This window comes from Budorcas taxicolor, chromosome 25 (assembly GCF_023091745.1).
Source record: "Budorcas taxicolor isolate Tak-1 chromosome 25, Takin1.1, whole genome shotgun sequence".
Classification (NCBI taxonomy): domain Eukaryota; kingdom Metazoa; phylum Chordata; class Mammalia; order Artiodactyla; family Bovidae; genus Budorcas; species Budorcas taxicolor.
This window is the reverse complement of record NC_068934.1, coordinates 18,669,623-18,692,295: the sequence shown is the minus strand read 5'-3', so window position 1 is coordinate 18,692,295 and position 22,673 is coordinate 18,669,623. Positions and strand designations below refer to the sequence as shown.

General features: G+C 40.9%; 2 protein-coding genes across 4 annotated transcripts in view; one reads left to right on the top strand and one right to left on the bottom strand.

The window, feature by feature from the left end:
• RSF1 (remodeling and spacing factor 1) overlaps nt 1-20,347 on the bottom strand; it is a 146,945-nt gene extending 126,598 nt beyond the window's left edge. Inside the window, exon 1 of the mRNA XM_052661764.1 lies at nt 20,161-20,347. Coding sequence (XP_052517724.1) covers nt 20,161-20,347 — 187 coding nt within the window. The remainder of the gene's footprint in view (nt 1-20,160) is intronic.
• A 367-nt stretch (nt 20,348-20,714) lies between these two features.
• The window catches only part of AAMDC (adipogenesis associated Mth938 domain containing), a 29,494-nt gene continuing 27,535 nt past the window's right edge, over nt 20,715-22,673 (top strand). For 2 of the 3 annotated variants that reach the window (XM_052661766.1, XM_052661768.1), the window contains exon 1: nt 20,748-20,871. The gene's annotated coding sequence lies outside the window, so the exon portion shown is untranslated. Of the gene's footprint in view, nt 20,872-22,673 lie in introns of all 3 variants that reach the window. The other variant, XM_052661767.1, reaches the window with a different exon arrangement.

Here is a 22,673-nt window from a genome sequence, read left to right as displayed (position 1 = left end):
CCCCGAGGGGTCCAGTCTGCCAATGAAGGGGACATTTGATTCCTGGTCTGGGAAGATCCCACATGCTGAGGAGCAACTAAGTCTGTGAGCCGTAACTACTGAGCCAGCGCTTCAGGGCCCACGAACCCCAACTACTGAGCCCAGTGAAGCCCGCATGCCTAGAGCACAGGCTTTGCAAGGAGAAGCCACCGCAATGAGAAGCCCACGAACCAGAAATGAAGAGTAGTCCCAGCTCACTGCAAGTAGCAAAAGCCCACACACAGCAATGAAGACTCAGCACAGTTAATAAGTATACAAAATATTAAAAAAAAAAAAAAAAGAAAGAAAGAAGGAATATGTCCAGGAAAACTACAGAATGATAACAAACAAAAAAAACCCTGCTCCTAAGCGGATTGCATACGACTGCATCAAATGAAACACCAGTGCATAAACACAAGTTTGAAAAGACCCGGGCCAGAGGGGAAGGGGATCTACTTACTAATTTTGAAACATCTATCTGAGAGGAACCACTCGGGATGCTTCCTAGGGACGAAGACGCTGGCGGAAGCCATTCTGGAAATCTCCACCTAAACCAGGGGCCCTCAATCCCCAGGCCAAGGACCAGTACTGGCTATGGCTGTTAGGAACCTGGCTGCACAGCAAGTGGTGAGTGGCAGGCCAGTGTGTGAAGCTCCCCAGTGCGCACGTTATCTCGTAAACCACCACCACCTCCACCACCCCCTACCCTCCATCCCTTTTCCCCCACTCTCTACTCTATTCCATGGAAAATCTGTCTTCCATTGAAACCAGTCCCTGGTACCAAAAAAAATTTTTGTTTTAACCAAAAAGTTTGAGACCACTGATATTACCTGTTAACATCAGTGGGCATGGCCCACCAAGAGCCCCATACCTCTGTGCCTCCTCCAGGCCTGAAAGCCAGTCAGATGAAAACCCCTCCTACCAGCACGTAGCAGCCACACCCCAGTCATCCTCAGGACCAGTGCCACCCACCAGTGCATCACAGCAGCAGCTCAACCCTGACACGGCCAGAGGGGGCATGTAGCCCCCATGCAGGTACCCACTGAGTGCTAGCATCTGAAGGCCAGGCAGGGCTGCACTTCTGAGCAGCATAAGGTATCTCCTACATAAGGCCACTCCTTCAAGACTGAGAGAGGTAGCTGATTTACCTACTATACACACAAACAAAGAGAATCAGGCAAAATGAGGAGACAGAGGAGTCTGTTCCAATCACAAGACAAGATAAAACTCAGAAAAAGAACTAAACAAAATAAAGGTAAGCAATCTATCCAATAGAGAGTCCAAAGTAATATTTATAAAGGTACTCACTGAACATGGGAGAAGAATGTATGAACAAGTGAGAATCTCAACAAAGAGAGAAAATACAAGAAACTACCAAACAAAATTTTTATAAAAAGTTATAATTGAACCAATAATAATAATAATGAAATGCTATTTTGGCCACCTCATGCGAAGAGTTGTCTCACTGGAAAAGACTCTGATGCTGGGAGGGATTGGGGGCAGGAGGAATAGGGGACGACAGAGGATGAGATGGCTGGATGGCATCACTGACTCGATGAACGCTGAGTTTGAGTGAACTCCGGGAGTTGGTGATGGACAGGGAGGCCTGGCATGCTGCGATTCATGGGGTCGCAAAGAGTTGGACACGACTGAGCAACTGAACTGAACTGAACTGAACTGAGAGAGGTTCAACAGCAGACTGGATGAGGTAGAAAAATGAATCAGTAAGTAAGTAAAAAGAAAAATGATGGAATTCACCCAGACAGAGCAGAAAATGAAAACCAAAAAATTTAATGTAAATTGGTAGAAAATACTGTACTATATACTATAGAAAATACTATACTATATACTATAGAAAACAGTATGGATTTCCTCAAAAATTAAGAATAGAATACTACATGACCCAGCCACCCTACTCCTGGGTTTTTTTCCAAAGAACATGGAAACACTGATTCAAAAAGATATATCCCTATGTTCACTGCCATAAAAAAGGAAATCTTGCCATCTGTGACAAGAATGGACCCTGAGGGCATTATGCTAAGTGAAGTAAGTCAAAGACAAACACTGTATGATTTTACTCATATGTGAAATCTGAAACAAAATAAAATCCAACGAACAAAATAAAATGAAACAAACTCACAGACAGAGAGAACAGAATAGTGGTTACCAGTGGGAAAGGTGATTCGGGGGGTGGGCAAAATGGGTGAAGGCGGTCAACTGTTTGGAGGGGGTGTGTGTGTGTGTGTGTGTGTGTGCGTGCACACTCAGTCATGTCCAACTCTTTGAGATCCCAAGGGCTGTAGCCTGCCAGGCTCCTCTGTCCATTGAATTCTTCAGGCAAGCATACTGGAGCAAGTTGCTATTTCCCATTCCAGGGGATCTTCCCAATCCAGGGATGGAACCCACATCTCATGCATCTCCAGCACTGGCAAGCGGATTCTTTACCACTGCGTCACCTGGGTAGTCCTGAGTGTAAGGTAATAGATGGTGAACAGATTTATACTCTGTAGTGCACACAGATGTTAAACTATAATGCTTTCAGTTATAATGCTGTATAACTGAAAGTTACATAACATAAAATGAGAGGGGAAAAAAAAGCCCTACCTTAAAAAGGTGAGAGGTGAGAGAACACAAATGTAACACAGAACATGCGGAGGAAAGAAAACAAGTAGCAGAAATCAATGAAACCAAAAGCTGGTTCTTTGAGAAAAATTAAAATGATTGATAAGCCTCTATCCAGAGTGAGGCAAGAGGGAGAAGGACACAAATAAACAATATCAGGAATGAGATGTATTACAGACATGAAAAAGATAAGAATACAATACTATGAGCAAATGCACACTGATAAACTTTTTAACTTAAGTGAAGTGGAAAAATTCCTTGAAAGAAACCAAGTACCAAAGCTCATCCAAACAGAAACAGATAACATGAATAATCCCGTATCTATTAAAGAAATGAAATCTGTAGTTTAAAGCCTTCCCATAATGAAAACTACAAACCTAGATAGTTTTACTGGTAAATTGAGCCACAGTTTTAAAGAATATCAATTCTATAGATAAAATTTCAGAAAATTGAAAAGGAAGAAATACTTTCCAATTCCTTCTATGAGGCAAGTATTATCTTGATATCAAAATCAGAAAAATACATAATGAAAGAAAACTACAGACTAATATCCCTCATGAACATAGATGCAAAGTTTCTTAACACAATTTTAGCAAATATATAAAAGGGTAATTGATAAAGAGGAGAGAGAAAAAGTTGGCTTAAAAACTCAACATTCAGAAAACTAAGATCGTGGCATCTGGTCCCATCACTTTATGGCAAATAGATGGGGAAAAGATGGGATTTCCCTGATGGTCCAGTGGGGTTCAATTCCTGGTCAGGAAACGAAGATCGCACGTGCTGCAACTGCTGAGCCCATGCACTCCAGAGCCTGCGCATCACAACCAAAGATCCTGCGTACCGCAATGAAGATCCCACATGGTACCACTAAGACCCGACGCACCAGAAACTAAATATAAATAAATATTTAAAAAAAAAAGATCCAACACCCACTTCTGATAATCTAGAAATAGAAGGGAACTTCCTCAACCTGAGAAAGGGTATAGTGAAAAATCTGTTATCAACATACTCAATGGTGAAAAACTAAATGCTTTCCCCCTAAGATCAGGATGATCTTAGGCCAAGAACGTCCTTGCTGCTGCTGCTAAGTCGCTTCAGTCATGTCCGACTCTATGCGACCCCGTAGACAGCAGTCCACCAGGCTCCCCCGGCCCTGGGATTCTCCAGGCAAGAACACTGGAGTAGGTAGCCATTTCCTTCTCCAAAGCAGGAAAGTGAAAAGTGAAAGTGAAGTTGCTCAGTCATGGCCGACTCTTAGCGACCCCATGGACTGCAGCCCACCAGGCTCCTCCATCCATGGGGTTTTCCAGACAAGAGTACTGGAGTGGGGTGCATTAACTACCACTTATATTCATGACTCTACATGTAGTTCTGGGAAGAAAAAGAAATAAAAGATATGCAGATAGAAAACAAAGAAGTAAGACTGTCTTCATTTACAAAAACCAGGATCATGTACAAACAATCTTTAATCTTTAAAACCTGAGACTTCCCTGATGGTCCAGCGGCTAACATTCTGTGTTCCCAAAGCAGGGGGTCTCTGTTCAATCCCTAGTCAGGGAACTAGATCCCACATGTTGCAACTAAGAGGTCGCAAGCCATAATTGAAAAAAATCCCACATGCCATAACTAAAGATTCTGCATGCCACAACTAAAGATTTCATTTGCCACAAAAAAGATCGAAGATTCAATGTGCCCCAATTAAGACCCAGCACAGCCATATAAATACTGCTTCGTGCAAAAGTAACTGTAGTAATTTGTGCATTGTTGAACTTAGCCATTTGACACTGAAATACATTCTTTTTTTAAAAAAAAAATACATTTTTAAATAAATGTGGTTATGGTATACATTATTTTTACGTGCGTTTCTCATTTTATGCATTTTTGCTAATGACTTATTACTTGTTTATTTTATATTTATTTTAGACTACAGAAATGATGTTAGACCAAAAGTAGTAAATCCTAAAGATTATTTTTTATTCAAGTTCAAAATGGGTCATAAAGCAGCAGAGACAACTCGCAACATAAACAACGCCATTTGGCCTGGGAACTGCTAACGAACACACAGTGCAGTGGTGGTTTGAGAAATTTTGCAAAACAGACAAGAGTCTTGAAGATGAGGAGCGCAGTGGCCAGCCACTGGAAGTTGACAGCGACCAACTGAGAGTAATCATTGAAGCTGATCCTCTTGCAACTACATGAGAAGTTGCCACAGAACTCAATGTCGACTATTATGATCATTTGGCATTTGAAGCAAATTGGAAAGGCGAAAAAGCTCGATAAGGGGGTGCCTCGTGAGTTGACCACAAATCAAAAATATTGTCGTTGTGAGGTATCATCGTCTCTTCTTCTATGCAACAATGATGAACCATGTCTCGATCAGACTGTGGCATGTGATAAAAAGTGGATTGTATATGACAACAGGTTACGACCAACTCAGTGGCTGGATCAAGAAGAAGCTCCAAAGCACTTCCCAAAGCCAAACTTGCACCAAAAAAGGGTCACGATCACTGTCTGGTGGTCTACTGCCAGTCTGATCCACTACAGCTTTCTGAATCCCAAAGAAACCATTAAACCTGAGAAACACGCTCAGCAAATCAATGAGATGCACCAAAAACTGTACTGTCTGCAGCCGGCACTGGTCAGCAGTATGGGCCCAATTCTTTTCCATGACAGTGTCCAACTGCACATGGCACAACCCAACCCTTCAAAAGTTGAACGGATTGGGCTATGAAGTTTCGCCTTATCTGCCATATTCACCTGACCTCTCGTCAACTGACTACCACTTCTTCAAGCATCTTAGCAACTTTTTGCAGGAAATACGTTTCTACAACCAGGAGGAGGCAGAAAATTCTATCCAAGAGTTCATCAAATCCCAAAACGCGGATTTTTACACTACAGGAATAAACAAACATTTCTCATCGGCAAAAATGTGTTGACTGTAATGGCTCCTATTCTGATTAATAAAAATGTGTTTGAGCCTAGTTTTAATGATTTAAAATTAATGGTGCAAAACTGTAATGTTTTACACCAACCTAAATAATTTTTTTTTAAAAAGCAAGGAAACAAAGAAAAAAGCACATCCTAAAAAATTTTAGAGCTCTGAGGATTAAGAAAAAAAATCATAAAAATCTTTCAGGAAGAAAAAGAAACTCACCAAGGAACAAGAATCAAACTGGCAGATGTCTCATCAGTAACAAAAGATAAAAAAGTTCTGGGAGGAAATTATTTGAATACTGTATTCAATTTAAATGGCCAGTTTAAGAACAGAGGACAAAATAAAAATATTTTCAGACATTCAAGAACGCAAGTTCAGCTCTTAGAAATCCTGTTTGAAAAAGAACGTACTACAATGGCACCCCACTCCAGTACTCTTGCCAGGAAGGTCCCATGGACGGAGGAGCCTGGTGAACTATAGTCCTTGGGGTCGCTAAGAGTCAGACACAACTAAGCGACTTCACTTTCACTTCTCACTTTCATGCGTTGGAGAAGGAAATGGCAACCCACTCCAGTGTTCTTGCCTTGAGAAGCCCAGGGACGGGGGAGCCTGGTGGGCTGCCATCTATGGGGTCGCAGGGAGTCAGACGCGACTGAAGCAACTTAGCAAGCAACAACAGAAGAATGAATGTAAGAGGGAAAATGTGGGAATCAAAACCAGTGGTGAGTAAATAAACTACTAAAACATACACTCTAATTTAAATAATTGTTGAGAAACATAAATAAATGAATGACAATATGGAACTAAAATCCCAGGTAATTAGAACACGGCAGCTTGGTTGTGGGACTGAAAGGCATGGTCAGGGAGGAAGCCTGTTAAGCTTTTTACATTGCTTGAGTTATGAAAGCAAGTTACAGTGTTCAAGTATCAACTATAGAGAGAATGGAAAAAAACTCCCAACATTAATTTCCTTTAGATACAATTATTTACATTATTGATAATTCTAGCTTAAGAAGTATTTATAATGTCTTCAAGGGGTAACATTTTGTCTTTCAAGATGATAGCGCCATCCTTCACTAACTAAATGGTGTGAGACCAGACTCAAGTAATAACACAGGTTTGAATTACCACATGGTGTCTAACAGTATGTGTAAAAGTTGAAGAAAGATCACTCCTAAAATGGAATGCAACTTAAAATTTCTGTTAAAGAATCTTTCAAGATTAATCAAGAATTACTCATCAACTATAAACACAAAAGACACATTTACTTAAGTACTTCTCATCTATATAATGGACTCAACCCACACTACATATTTAATGTATCTATTTATTTAGAACAGCATTTCAATTTATTTGAAGTTCCAGCTGCTTATTTGTGGGGAGGGGGGGACAAAATGTCTAACAACTAACAGATCTTTACTCAGCAGAACCCAGTAATTGCTAATATTACAGCAAAACGTTTCTGCAAATGAAAATGACAGACTCGGTTAGAGAGAGCTTTACTTACAAGAGAATACAACTGGGCATCAATGCCAAGACAGTTTAATAAAGCTAATTTTAATTATTTTAAGTACGTAAATAAGGCATTCTATAAAAAGTCCTTAACAAAATGTTAAATATATATTTAACATATATACAGCAACTTCAATATATCACAAAAAAGAGCTATAAAGTAAGTTATACTGCCATAATCTGTTTATTCCAGAACAAGCTTTTAGTAGCTATATAATTAACATGGCTAGTTCTTCAAAGGGTGCTCACATACAAAGTCTGAATTTTTTAAAATAGGGTATCACACCATCCCCACATATGCCGTTGGCTTTTTTCACCATTTCTTTCCTCAATAATGAAACTATCAATTACCCACTCAGAAACCTAGGAATCATACTAAACACTTTTTAGTCATGTGAAAGATCTTTTTGAGTTTCCCTTTCTTTTGGTGGCTCAGAGGGTAAAGCGTCTGCTTGCCATGGAGACCTGGGTTCAATCCCCAGGTCAGGAAGAGCCCCTGGAGAAGGAAATGGCAACCATTCCAATACTCTTGCCTGGACAATTACATGGACAGAAGAGCCTAGTAGGCTACAGGCTGTGGGATCTCAAGGAGTTACACACGATCAAAAAATCTTTTTAGTTGAAGATCTTTTACAATAATCTGATTAAATCCTTATCAATTCTATGTGCAAAATCTTACTCCTATCTGGCCTTTCTTCTCACTCCCCACAGCCACTGCCCCAACCCGTATCAATAATATTCTCTAGCTGATTTTCCTACTCTCAAGCCTCCACACTGCCTTTCAACAACTTAACAAATTTTAGTTTTACAAGTAAGAATTTCAAGTTACCCCTGGTGAAGATGATATAAAATGATTCTGAGAAAAAAGACTAGAAATTTTTTTAAGTAAATAGCAAAAGAGAGATGACTTTTCCCTGGGATGTCTTCAGAAAAGAAGAAAAAGTGGATTTTTGAACTATACTCTGAAGATTCCTATAAACATTAATAAGCTTAGAAGACAGAGGTTAATACAAGCTTCACCATGCACTTACAACCTTGTACAATCATATATCCTAAGAAAAGAACTGAGAGATTACACAAAGATTTTCCATCTCAGGCTTCTAAAGTACTATTATAAAACCCAAGGTAGGGACTTTCCTGGAGGTCCAGGGACTCTGTGCTCTCACTGCCAGGGGCCCAGGCTCAATCCTTGGTTGGAAAACTAAACTCCTACAAGCAAAAGATGAAAAACAAATAAATAATAATAAAACCCAAGATGGAGAGAACCTGGGGGGAAACCTGAAAAGAAGGAAGCAGGGAGGGAGGAAGGAATGGAGGAAGAGAGGAAGAAAGAAAAAGGTAAAAAAAGGAAGAATGGAAACAAGTGGATAGAGGGGCATTCAGCAGTACAGTGGACCCTGGAACAACAGGGGTTTGAACTGCGTGAGTCCACTTACACAACATATTTTTTTCACCACATTACTATACCATCTACAGATGGTTTTAACAATATGTGATCGGTTGAATTCGCCAACATGGAATTCCACACAGAGACGGCTAGTCAGCTGTGAAGTTACATGTGGACTTTCCACCACATTGAGGGTTCAGTTCAGTTCATTCGCTCAGTTGTGTCCAATTCTTTGTAACCCCATGAATCACAGCATGCGAGGCCTCCCTGTTCATCACCAACTCCTGGAGTTCACTCAAACTCATGTCCATTGAGTCGGTTATGCCATCCAGCCGTCTCATCCTCTGTTGTCCCCTTGTGGGCAACCCTAAATCCCTTGTATGTCGTTCAAGAGTCAATTATACCTATCCACATAAGCAATCAGAGAAGGCAATGGCACCCCACTCCAGTACTCTTGCCTGGAGAATCCCATGGACGGAGGAGCCTGGTAGACTGCAGTCCATGCGATCGCAGAGTCGGACACGATTGAGCGACTTCACTTTCACTTTTCACTTTCATGCACTGGAGAAGAAAATGGCAACCCACTCCAGTGTTCTTGCCTTGAGAAGCCCAGGGACGGGGGAGCCTGGTGGGCTGCCATCTATGGGGTCGCACAGAGTCAGACACGACTGAAGCGACTTAGCAGCAGCAGCAGCATATAAGCAATACCCAAAATGAAAAGGAGAGTTACACTATGACAAATCTCTAGCAAGCAAAGAAAAAGAAAAACTAAAAGTACATCAAAAGAGTCATCATTACTTACTTGACATACATGACATTTACTCATTCAACCAACATTTGAGCACCTACTATATGCTAAGTGTTATGTTACAAACAAGTGAATAATGTTAGAACAAAGTGAATAGAGCAAAATTAATTCTTTATGGATACTAAGTCACTGACATCTTGCCTTTATTTCATGCACTTTTTTTTTCACTTAAAAAAAAAAAAACTTGTAAGGAGCTTATAACTCATGTCCCAGTGTGATTTTCTCACGTGGTTGGAAGTTCCTCAACCACAAATCTTTTGGAAAGCTAATGACTAAAGTTTCTTAGATACACCATATTACTTCACACTTTCAAGCCTCTTCCCATGCTGTTTACTATCTGGAATGCTTTTCCATCTCCTATTCAATCATCCAAATTTTCATAACTATGGTGATGCTATGATATTTCCGGCAAAGTAGGCTATTTGCACTTTTATATTATCAAAGTACCTCCTCCCTTACGGCAGCTATATATGTAACTGTTTGCATTTCTAGATTCACGAAGACATGACCATGAAAACAAATACACGCTGTCTACAAGAGACAACCTGTAGAGTCAAAGACACAAGGAGGTTAAAAAAAATGAACAAGTATGTATTCTCTGAGAAGCAGTAACCAAAAGACAGCGAGAGAGGCAATATTAATACCAGACAAAATAGACTTTACGACAAAATTTGAAGCAAAGTACCAGGACAAATAGGTGAGGACGGACATTCCTTTATTACACATTAGTATCATTGAGGCTATGGGATTTCCCTGGCAGTTCAGTGGTTAAGACTCAGGGAGTTCACTGCCAACGGACTGATTCAATCCCTAGTTGGGGAACTAAGATACATGTACCACCAATACAAGAAAGAAAAGAAACAAGAATCATTGATGCTAGAACCCCAGTCCTCAGAGACTAATTTTACTGGCATGTGGTAATGTCCAGGCATCGGTATTTTTCAAAATAATCCCCCCCCCAAAAAAATTCCCCAGATGATTCTAATAAGCAGCCAGAAATAGTTAATTAACTCGCCTAATTATAATATATCACTGAGCTAGCAGGAAAAAAATAAGATCACTTCTTTATTTAGGGTAAACGGAAGTTGTAGCAGTAGGGGAATCCACCCTGAAGGCTTTTGATGATATGCTTACAGCTACAGGAGATGGAATCTTAATTTTAAAAGATTCAAGAAGAGAAGTAGAGTTGACCCCTGAACAATATGGGGTTTAGGGACACTGACCTTCCACACAGTTAAAAACCTGAGTGTAAATTATAATGATACCTCCATATTCACAGAGTTTCCCAGGTGGCACAGTAGTATACAATCCATTGCCAGTGCAAGAGACACAAGAGATGCAGGTTCAAGCCCTGGGTCAGGAAGACCCCTGGGAAAAGCAAATGGCAATCCACTCCAGTGTTCTTGCCTGGAGAACCTCATGGACTGAGGAGCCTGCGGGCTATGGTCCACAGGGTCACACAGAGTCAGACACAACTGTGAACGTACATGCATGCTCCACAAGCACGATGCCTCCGTATCTGCAGTTCTACATCCACAGATTCAACCAGTCCTGTATCACGTGGTATGGTAGTATTTACTACTGAAAAAAATCCCCATGTAAGTGGACCCACACAATTCAAGCTCATGTTGCTCAAAGGTCAGATGTATCTCTAAAGCTATTAAGCAATTGTCTTATTTATCATTGTCTTAAGCAATGATTAATAGATGTTCAGGACATAAATTCATGTTCAGGGCAATCAATTGTTATTTATGAATTTGTATTTCTTTACTTTTAATTTATTTCAGTAACCCATTAAAATACAACTTTTATAATAATGTTCACACTAATAAATTGGAACTTTTCAAAATAAAAAAGTATAAATGAGTAGGAAACCACTGATATAATCTGACTCAGAGGCCTAAGTGTGAACACTCAGACCACAACCATGATACTAAAGATGACATTATAATCCTAAGATTCTACCTGAGTGGACAGTACAGTATTCAATAACTAGAGCTTTGAAGCTGGATTTACCCATTTTTAAATTCCCACGGCACCATAAACTATCTCTGTACCAAATTTTTCTCCAACTCCTAATGCTGTGTGACTTCCGACACGTTACCGCTTCAGGCAAGTGTTACAGTAATTGCTCTTAAGACTCAGTTGCTTTATCTATAATGCAAAAGTAGCAATATAACAGCAATATACAGTTGTTATAAGGATTAAACAATCTTGGCAGAAAGCCTGATTCAACAATAAGTTTGAATAACTATAACATTATTACTAAAGACATTTTACGTATAAAATTATGGTAAAGATGCATACTCCAAAGCCCCTTTTGTTTGTTTTTTTTTTTTATAATTTAACTTTGTTTCTATAAAAGACAGGAATGAAGAATATAATTAAGGTTGAAAGGGAGGTCCAAAATATGGGAAAATAGGCAAGAAAAAGGATGACACATAGATATCACGGTGAATCAAATCAGACAAATGTAAGAAAAGAAGATAAGCCACAAAATGAAAAGGCCATCAAGGCAGAAAGCAAGACAAGGACAAACCAGTTGATCACAGTCAAAATTTATAGAACAAAAATTCTCTAAAATGAGGAATATTATAGAATGTCTGGATTCACATGCCAGCCCGAGATAGTACTACTGGAGATGGTTCCTTTATGATTCTAATAAAGTAAAGCTTGATAAGACTTTCATGGGAGTATAAATTAAGCTCGATTATATTTCTGATTAGACAAAGTTCTTCAATGTGTTACAATCTTGCTATATCCCCAAACTCCAAACACAAAAAAGCAAGTTACAATTTGGAATAATTCATTCTAATTTTTTTCCCTAAAAGACTTCTAACATTTAAATAGTGAGGAAATGGTATATATTTATTTGTAGAACCAATTGTGAGGATGCTTGGGACAAAAGGATCAGGAAAAATATCAAAGTAAATTTCCTGATATATCCAGAATTTCAAATGCCAAAGTTTTACAACTGATGCTCTGTTAATTTCCCTGTAAAATACTGATTCTCAAGACACATAAAATCACCCACTAGTAAGTAGGCTATTTTCCAGTATGTTCTCCCCAACCCTCTGTGTTCTAAGTAACCTAAGTAAATCTTTTAAGTTCTACCTTCAGTCAATACATACTTTCCCATCTAAGAACACGGCAGCATTGTTCACCCAAGTTTATCCTCACCAAGATCTGGGACTCTACCTCCAAATCAGATCTTAAATCAGTACATTTGAACTTTGAAGTCAGTGTTAACAGCAATATTGTAACAATTCAAAGCCTTACTGCCAATCAGTATATCACTCCTCTGTCCCAGCCTTGCCTTAGGATAATTAGACCAAGGAAGCCATGGCTATCCTTGAGTGAAAGAATTTAATTCAATGTAATGTCTTCATCAACCTGTTAACTGAAAAGCTTTTAATATTTATTTGGCTGTGCCCGGTCTTAGTTCAGCACACAGGATTTTTAGTTGCAGCATGCAAACTCTTAGTTGTGACCTGTGGAAATCTAGTTTCCTGACCAGGACCCACTCCCAACCTCACCAGGCTCCGCCGTCCCTGGGATTCTCCAGGCAAGAACACTGGAGTGGGTTGCCATTTCCTTCTCCAATGCATGAAAGTGAAAAGTGAAAGTGAAGTCGCTCAGTCGTGTCCAACTCTTAGCGACCCCATGGACTGCAGCCCACCAGGCTCCTCCACCCATGGGATTTTCCAGGCAAGAGTATTGGAGTGGGGTGCCATTGCCTTCTCCGACATATATCACTACATTGTTATAAATTTTTTTTTTCCTGCAGTGAGAACTTTTGAGATGTACTCTCTTAGCAAGTTGCAAACATATAAAACAGTATTATTAACTATAGTTACCATCCTATACATTATATCTCCATAATTTATTTTATAACTGGAACTTTATACCTTTTGACTACTTTCATCCATTTCACTTCTGGCATAAGACTATTTTTAAATAATTTTTTTGTGATTACTGAAGACATACATAATTAGTATTGAAAACGAAATATGGAAAAATGTAAGACACAAAGAAAAATAAAAACCTATTAATCACACCATCCAGAAAATTATTAAGATAAAATTGTACATATAGAAGAAAAAAAAAGCATAGAGATAGGATAAATACAAAACTAAGCAAATTAAGCAAGCTTAACAAACTTCACTAAAAATATGATTTCAGCATATACAGTATACTTGCCTATATAATAACTTTAAAAAAAAAAATCACTGCTTCATTGTCTATCTTTGCTGCTAAACTGTGAGCTCCATAAGGACAAGGATCTTTTCTATTTCGCTCCTTAATGTATCACGCGTGTGCAGTGCATCTGGCACACAGTACATAATCAATTGACAATTGTTGAAAAGAATCTATAATCCTTTTTTTTAATGAGGCTCAGATTATTCTCTCAAGCAATAGATATTTCAAAAATTCTAAAATTAAAAGTAGAAAACACATTGATACCCTTTGTAACAGGATCTGCCACAAAAGTAAAAACACAAAACAAAATAAAATGAAAAATACTCAGACACAGCATGTTAAGACTATTAAAAAAAATTATGACTATAACCACCAAGGATAGAGCCAAAGAAATTTTAAATCCAGGAACACACATAAATACCTTTCTTGAATATATGATTCATGTTAACATGTACTTTGGGTCTGAATTGTTCCAACTTTTCCACACCGTATGAGGCTGTACCTCTCACCATAAAGTTACCGTATGAGGCTGTACCTCTCACCATAAAGTTATCAGAGATAATTTCAGTCTATTAACTTATAGACTAGAATTCATAGACTACTAACTTCAGTTGATAAAATCCCACAGAAAAAAAGTAAGTATTTGAATGGTGAGGGTAACTCAATCTCAGTTTTGCTACTTACTTCTTACTAGATTAGAAAATCCTTAAAAGAAGGGTACAGGACTTCCCTGATGGTCCAGTGGTTGGGAGTCCATCCGCCAACACAGAGGACATGGGTTCAATCCCTGGTCCAGGAGGACTTCTCATGCTGTGGAGCAGCTGGGCTCGTGCACCCTAACTGCTGAGCTGGCACTCTAGAGCCCATGAGCTACAACAGCTGAGCCCACACACCGGATGACTGAAGCCTGATATGCCCAGAGCCTGTGCTCCACAAGAAGAGAAGCCACCACAATGGGAAGCCCGCGCAGCAGCAGACCCTGCACACTACAACTAGAGAAAGCCTGCACACAGCAACAAAAACAGTCAGCCAAAAATAAAATAAATAAATGTTTTAAAAAGGAAAGGTTTACTGTATTGGTGTTTTTCTTTCTGGCTTACTTCACTCTGTATAATCGGCTCCAGTTTCATCCATCTCATCAGAACTGATTCGAATGTATTCTTTTTAATGGCTGAGTAATACTCCATTGTGTATATGTACCACAGCTTTCTTATCCATTCATCTGCTGATGGACATCTAGGTTGTTTCAATATATGGAATTTAGAAAGAGGGCAATGATGACCCTGTATGCTGATAGCAAAAAAGACAAAGATGTGTATAGCAGACTTTTGGACTCAGGGAGAGGGAGAGGGTGGGATGATTTGGGAGAATGGCATTAAAACATGTATACTATCATGTAAGAATCGAATCGCCAGTCTATGTCCGATGAAGGATACAGCATGCTTGGGGCTGGTGCACGGGGATGACCCAGAGGGATGTTATGGGGAGGGAAGTGGGAGGGGGGTTCATGTTTGGGAACGCATGTACACCTGTGGTGGATTCATGTCAATGTATGGCAAAATCAATACAGTATTGTAAAGTAAAATAAAGTAAAAAAAAAAAAGATAGCATGGAGGTGAGTTGAATTTAAGGGAGGATAGTACACAGGTCGGACACGACTGAGCGACTTTACTTTTACTTTTCACTTTCATGCACTGGAGAAGGAAATGGCAACCCACTCCAGTATCCCAGGGGAAAAAAATAATAATAATTAAAAAAAATAAAATAAAAAGGAAAGGTTTAATTTTTTTCTTTAAATCACCATAGGGAATTCCCTAGTCCAATGGTTAGGACTCTGCTCTCATCGGCAAGTACTTGGGTTCAAACCCTGGTCTGAAAACTAAAATCCCACAAGCTGAGTGGCCAAAAAAAAAAGAGGGTATTTTTAAAAATAAATAATCACCATAATGATTACTGTAATTAAAATATAGGAAATATTCACTATACATATAAGGAAAAGAAGTAGCTAACAAATGTTTGTCTTCCTTACTGAGAATTTAACAACACAGATAAATTTCAAGGCAAACTTCTTAGTAATTAAAACAACACGAAAGTCAGTTTTCATTAACAGGCCCAAGTTAGCCAGAAAATTCCTTCTGTCCCTAGTACCTCCAGCTGTGGGACAAGGCCAACAACCTCCCTCCAATCCTTTGTAACTTTTGACTACCACAACTCTATGATAAAACAAAAATGATGAAGAAATACTCTTCTCTCTTTCCTTCTAATAAATGTGTAAAGAACATCTCTTCTTTCAAAGGCAGAAGAACTGAAACTGGACATTTCAACCAGATAAGGCTCTGGTTCCAGCAATGCTACCACCAACAATCTACCACTGTGGATCCATGCAACTTCTGGCACATGCACCTGGTAAGATCTTTTGCTCAAAGTAACAACTGGTAACTCCAATTACAGTAAAGTCATCTTTCTAATTTATGAGTGAACCTAAAAACTACTGTCACACAATTCAGTTATCACTAACAGAAGAGAACATATTAAGTTACAGTCACAACGCTAGTTAAAACAAAAAAGTATATCCTTTTATAAATACTTGACATTTTGAACACAAGAGTTCAAAGTTCAAATCATTAAAAAACTCAAAATACAAATCAAACCTAAAATTGCTCTAAAAATTAAAATTTAAAAACTCCAACAAGCCAAAAACCTAATGATTCAACTTATTTAGTACTATACAATAACTCAGTCAACCATATCCATACACAGATTAGGGGACTGTTATTAGATAAATATAACTTCTCAATCAGTACCCATACTAAGACTACCTTTAAAAGATGGAAAAGTGTATTTTCCTCTTGAAGAAAGTCCTCTGGAGAAGAGGGAATATACTGGGGAGCTTTGGATGTTGGTAATTCCACAAAGTCAATGTCAACTTTTATTTATATTCATACGTCCTGATCAACCACCACTCATCAAGAGGATGCTGGTGAAGTCCATACAGAGCACAGAACTGGGAGGGCTACATTAGACGGAGAACTGGGAGGGCTACAGTGTCAGCTGGCACACCCTTTTCCTATTCTAATTAATATCACTATGAAATCTAAATAAGATTCTAGCAAAACCAAATAAGCTTGGGCACTGAACAGCTGAATCAAGCTCTTGAACCTTAGTTTCTATACTTGCCAAATGGGAATAACAGTACCAACCTCAGAGTGTAGCTGTAAGGAATAAGGAGATGTTTGTACACAGTAAATGCTCGGTAAGTGGTAGCTATTATTATATCCTTAAGACTAAAAAAGTAGTTTATAAAACCAAATTTGGGACTCCGCCCCGGTGGTCCAGTGGCTGAAACTCTGCACTCCCAATGTAAGGGGCCTGGGTTCGATCCCTGGTCAGGGAATTAGATCCCAAATGCCACTAAAAATCCCTCATGCCACAGTGAAGAGTGAAGATTCTGCATGCCACAACTAAGACCCAGTGTGCCAAATAAATAAATATTTTTTTAAATAAAATAAAAAGTAATAATTGACACTGTAGGTGACGAAGCATTCTAAGCTGAAGCCATAATGTCACAATAAGACTTAAAAACTTAAGGGAAAGATCATAAAGTGCCTAAACAAGGACAATATAGAGAAATGGTCTTCTCCAAAGATGATGTGGTGTCAACATACCTACCACAATAAATGACTAGGCAAAAAGTATTTAACGGGCAACTCAGAAGAGTACACTTTACAAACTTTTTAAGGTATAATCACACCAGGAAAAACCAAGTTTTCTACAATAGGATTCTTTCAACAGCACTAAGACCTGCCTTTTAAGAATAGTAAAATGTATACAGAGCGAAACTCCTGTGTTAATAACAAAGACTATCCCCCAAGAGCACAAAAGCTCAACATTACACTGTGCTTAAAGTCCTTTCTCACGACATGCTAAAAATTAATATTTTCAGTCCAAATGCACTTTTGTATGTTACCTCATAAATACCTTTAATAAAATTTGTAACACAACAGTATTTTGGGGATTCCCTGGAGGTCAAGTGGTTAGAACTTGGCTCTTTGACTACAGTGCCCAGGTTCAATCCCTGGTAGGGGAAATAGAATACATACAGAGTGTAGTAGGGCAAAATAATAATAATAATATATACACATATATATATAAGTACTTGGTTTATGTTAGGACTTTTGAAACATTTCATTTGATCCTCAGATATTACCTCTATTTCCTCAAGAAACCAGGTCCACAGAAATTAAGTAATTTGTCCCACAAACTACATATTAATATTACACTATTCAAGAGGCTGATTCAGCTGTCCTGAGATAATCAGCAAAACATTTAGTTCAACTAAATCCAATGTCTTTTAACTCTTTCTAGTACACCACAACTCCAAGACTCAGTCCAAACATTCTTAGTTCGAACAGTATTATCAATTATTACAAGTAGGTTAACCATCACCAAAGGCCTGAAAGTCTCCTCCCTGCGCAGCATTTCACCTGCAGACTTCATTTGCCAAATATCTTGAACTGATTATTATTCTTAGATCAACTGATGACAAAATCTATTATCATAGTTGAAACTTTACCAACAATAATGCATGGCTGAACCCACTGGTGTATTCTTTTGGCATGCATTATTTCTCATTTTTTACTTAGCTAGTCACCCACTGTTCAATACTAGCTAGAAAGTAACATGAAGTATTAGACTGACCCTGATATTTTTTTTCTTGTTTCTAACAATAGCCAAATGCAGAGGCCAAAACACTTATAAGGAATGGAGAGTCAAGCAATCTTATATACCACCCAAAATAGAGTGCCATGACATAAAGTTTATGCCTGCATTTCAACTTGGTTGAAATATCATATATTCCAAAAACAAGTTACCAGCAATCCCTTTCCTCAAATTCCCACATTTTTCTTATAGATACATTACCATCATTTCCCAAGATATCCTAAAAGTAACTTACAAGGCATATGTCCTTCAAAATGACTATTTCCATAAAAAATATAAATACCATCAAATTGTAACTACTATATTGGGGAGTTTAACTTTTCAAGAAATTCTGCAGGAAGTCTTTATATAATGTAACCTTTTATTTGCCGGAGCTTTTTAATGGTAGAGGAGATTTGGGCAGGTAAGGAGAGATATATGCCTGTACCATAATTGCTGTATTCATGTGAGTCTTTGGTAGCCATAACATAATTTACTCTCTAGGTAATATTTTGGACAACTTCACATTTGGGCTCTTCCTAGCAATGTAAATATATTCTATTAACAGAAACTTCATTCCCATGGAGAATTGAAAACACCCTGATTTATTGAAAAGGAAATAGCTATCTGTTTCGCACAATACCCAGTCCACACTGTGGCCACCTAATACGGACAAAAAGGGGGAAAAGGACCTATTTGGACGACGTTTCTTCTTCAGCCAAGGGCTGTTCCCAGATAAAGACAATGCTCAGAGTACAACAACAACAAAAAACCTTTCCCTGAAAAAGAGAGGACAGATCGGGAATAAACAGGGAGTGAGTGTAAGCGCTCAGTGAGGGCTGGAGGCAGCAGGCGCGGCGCGGAGATGCTCCAGCGAAAAGAACCACCAGCAGCAAGCAGCAGCAGGAAGTTTCAATGGGGCCGGGCAGAGCATGCGCCCTGCACCCGCGCGGTGGCCTTATGTGGAAGGAGCACCACTTGCGAACACCAATAATAGACCGGCGGCACCAGAGAGAGAAACATGAGCAACAAGCACCTTCTTCAACTGTTTCCCCCTCCGCCTGAGCCCCTCCTCCATCCTACATACTAAACACCCCACCCTACCCTTCAAATGGGAGGGCGACTTCTTCTTCCCCTAAGCCTTACTGCCAGGATGAAGGGGGAAGGGACTGGAAAAGTGGAGAGATGCTTTTCTATTATTTGCGGGGGGAGGCAGGGAGGAGGAGAAAAACTATGGGGGGAGGAGAAATTAACCCTCTGCCCACCAAAGCGGGGAAGCAAAACCGACTTCACCACCACCACCCCTCAAAGTGAGAATGGAAGAGGACCCCCTTCCTATGAAGGAGCAGCAAACCTCCAGACTCCCGAAGAAGGAGTTTTGGGGGTTAAACCGACCCTGGAGGGGAAGGGAAAGGAGACCGGAGCCGACTCTCTCGGGGGAGTTCCCACTAGAGGGAGGGAGAGATGAAGTGTCCTCTGGCCCCCGCCCACCCAGGTGGAGAGAGAGAAAGGGGAGCCCGGAGAAGACGAGCCCAGCCTCCCCCGAGATAGTAGGGAGGATGGTGGGAGGAGGGGAGGGAGCGAGGGAGGGGTAGAGAAAAGCGCAAAGCTGGCCGGAACCTGCGCTCCCCTTCCTCCGCCACCGAGAGGGAGAAGGGGAGAGGGACCCGGCCCCCACCGCGGGGTAGCAGCCCCCGGTGCGGCCGATCAGCACAATGACCCCCCTTCATCCCCCGCGCCCAGACCTAGACGACGACGCCCCCACCTCTGCTGGGCGCCGGGCGGAGTTGGCCCTACGGGGCCTCCGCCCCGCCTCCCCACTGCCCGAGACCCCCGGGGGCTGGGCGGAGGAGACCGGCCGCGCGGAACTGCGCCTCAGCGGGAGGACAGAGCCGCGGAGGCCTGGGGTGTCTGTGGGGAGCAGAGAGAAGGAGCAAACCAGGGCCGCTTCCCGCCGGGCGTTCGGGCCCCCTCGCTTACCTTCTCCGTTGCCGACGTCCGGCGGCGGAGCTTGCAGCACCCGCTCGAGCTCCGGGAACGGCAACTCAGGCAGGTCGAGCAGCGGCCCGTAGCGCTCCAAGAAAGAGCAGACTACGGCGAAGTTGGGACACGAACCCGGGCAGCCCGGAGGAGCCATCGCCGCCGCCGCTGCCGCCGCCGCCGCCATTTTGAACTGGAGGATGGAGGAGGAGGAGGCGAAGGGGGGGGTTAGGGGAGTTGGGGTGCCGAGGAACAGCAGGGCAACCTTTCAGACGACAGGAGGCGCTAGCAAGTGGGCGCCCCTGCGGATCCAGGCGTCTCAGGCACGGCGCCGCGATCCCACAATACAACGGCGGCTCAGAGCAGTCGAGAACCCAGTCAGACGAAGGAAAGAGAGGCGCTCCGTGGCTTTCACTTTCCGCCCTCTTCCCGCTCCTCCCACTTCGGGCTTGCCACTGCCTCGTGTGACAGGGGGAATGAAAACAAGGGCTGCGGGGCAGGGAGGCGGGGCTGGAAGCTCGGGAGGCGGGACTTTGGGGACAGTGACCAATAGACATGAAGGGGCGGGCCTTCGCTTGTAGCCCGGCCGAAACATTCTTTTCCGGGCGGGGCGAGTCGGGGTGGGGAGAGCGTCTAGCGGAGACCGCCTGAGCAAAGGTGAGAGGTAAAGCACGGAGCGGTTTGAGATCGCCGCTCCTCGGAGGGTGTCGGGTAAGTTTCGGGGGGCCACTCCTGGAACTGAAACTGGCCACCAGATGGTCGGGGAAGTTGAGGAGAGTGAATAAGAAGGAGAAATAGAGCAGAATAGAAAGAAAAAAATAAAAGCGATTCTGAGGAAAAATTGGAGAGGGGAGAAGTAGAGAGGTGTCCTGAGTTGGGGATTGGGATGGAACCTTTGTAATGAAGGGGTCTCTGTGAAGTTTGCTGAGGTACAAGTACTGCACCTGCTTGAAAGCATTGTCGGAGAACTGAGGGACAAGGGCCTGACGGAACGAGAATCGGCCGGGATCTCCAGTCTGAGGAGTTGGGGCCGTGTTAGGAAATCCGGGGTTTGAAGGGACCAGGCTCTTCTCAGGGAGCAAAGTTTGAGAGGATTGGGCCCTCCTGAGTTTGCCAGGGTGGGAGGGCGAGGGGCCCTGTTAAGGACTGCGATCTTAGGGACCAATCTCTGTAGCGGAACCAAGATCGAGGGTGGACTAGGACTGCCCTGAGTGCACACCTGGTAGGAAATTTGTTGCAAGGGCAAAAAGTTTGTTAGAAGACAGAGTTCTGCTTCGTTGGGAGACGTAGTGAGCACTCTCCCACAAAGACTCTCAGAAAATCCATCAGTAATGCAAAGCAGAATGTGCAGCTTGGGATATAATGTGCATTATGTTTAAGAGTCTGGACTTGGAGTTCAGGAAGACTTGAGTCCTAACAGAACCGCTTCACGACATTGGGGAAGATTTTTTCATTTCTTTGAAAATCTGACATCGGGGGGCCGGTGATGATAGTACCTACATCATAAGATTTTACTATATAATTCACAATAAATTGATTAGCACAATGCCCTGGCACATTGTGAGTAGAAGTCGCTCAGTCGTGTCGGACTCTTTGCGACCCCATGGACTATACAGTCCAGGGAATTCTCAAGGCCAGAATATTGGAGTGGGTAGCCATGTCCTTCTCCAGGGGATCTTCCAACCCAGGGATCCAACCGGGGTCTCCTGCATTGCAGACAGGTTCTTTACCAACAGAGCTACCAGGGAAGCCCCTGGCACATTGTAAATACTTTAAAAATATTAGTTGCTACTATTGAAGAAAATCCCTAAAATTTAGATTGAATTCAATTGTTTGTAATTGATAGTTTACTACTTTGAGCCAAAAATTTCAGTGTGCATTTAAAATTTATATAGTACCTACTTAATAAAATAATTTCACAATATAATATAAATCACAAGACAATTTATAATTAAAAGAAAATAAAGAAATATATGGCATAACTCAATGGACATGAGTTTGAGCCACATTCCGGGAGATAGTGAAGGACAGGGAGGCCTGGCCTGCTGTAGTCCATGGGGTCACAAACAGTCAGACATGACTGAGCAGCTGAACAACAACAAAAATATATAGGCAAATAATTATATTGGGAACAAAGAAAATGATTACTACATTAAAAATTAGATTTTGTTCCGCATTTCCAGGTAAAAAAGGGAAAAACCATAATGTTCTATGTCAGACTATTAACTAAGGAAATAATTCTCATTTATCAAGAGAAAAAAATTCTATATTGTAAGAGGAATTTATTAACTGGAATACTGATTCTTAATCCTGAATAATATATAAACCCTTTTTAAAGGAAAAAAATGTTCTTTTAAAATTTACAAATACTCCTGAGAATTCCAGTTTAAGAAGTGCTGATTAAATAAAGTCTACACAACAATGTGATTGTACTTCATGCCATTGAACTATGTGCTTAAAAATGGCTAAAATGGTAAGTTTTATGTTATATATATATTTTTTTTGCCACAATA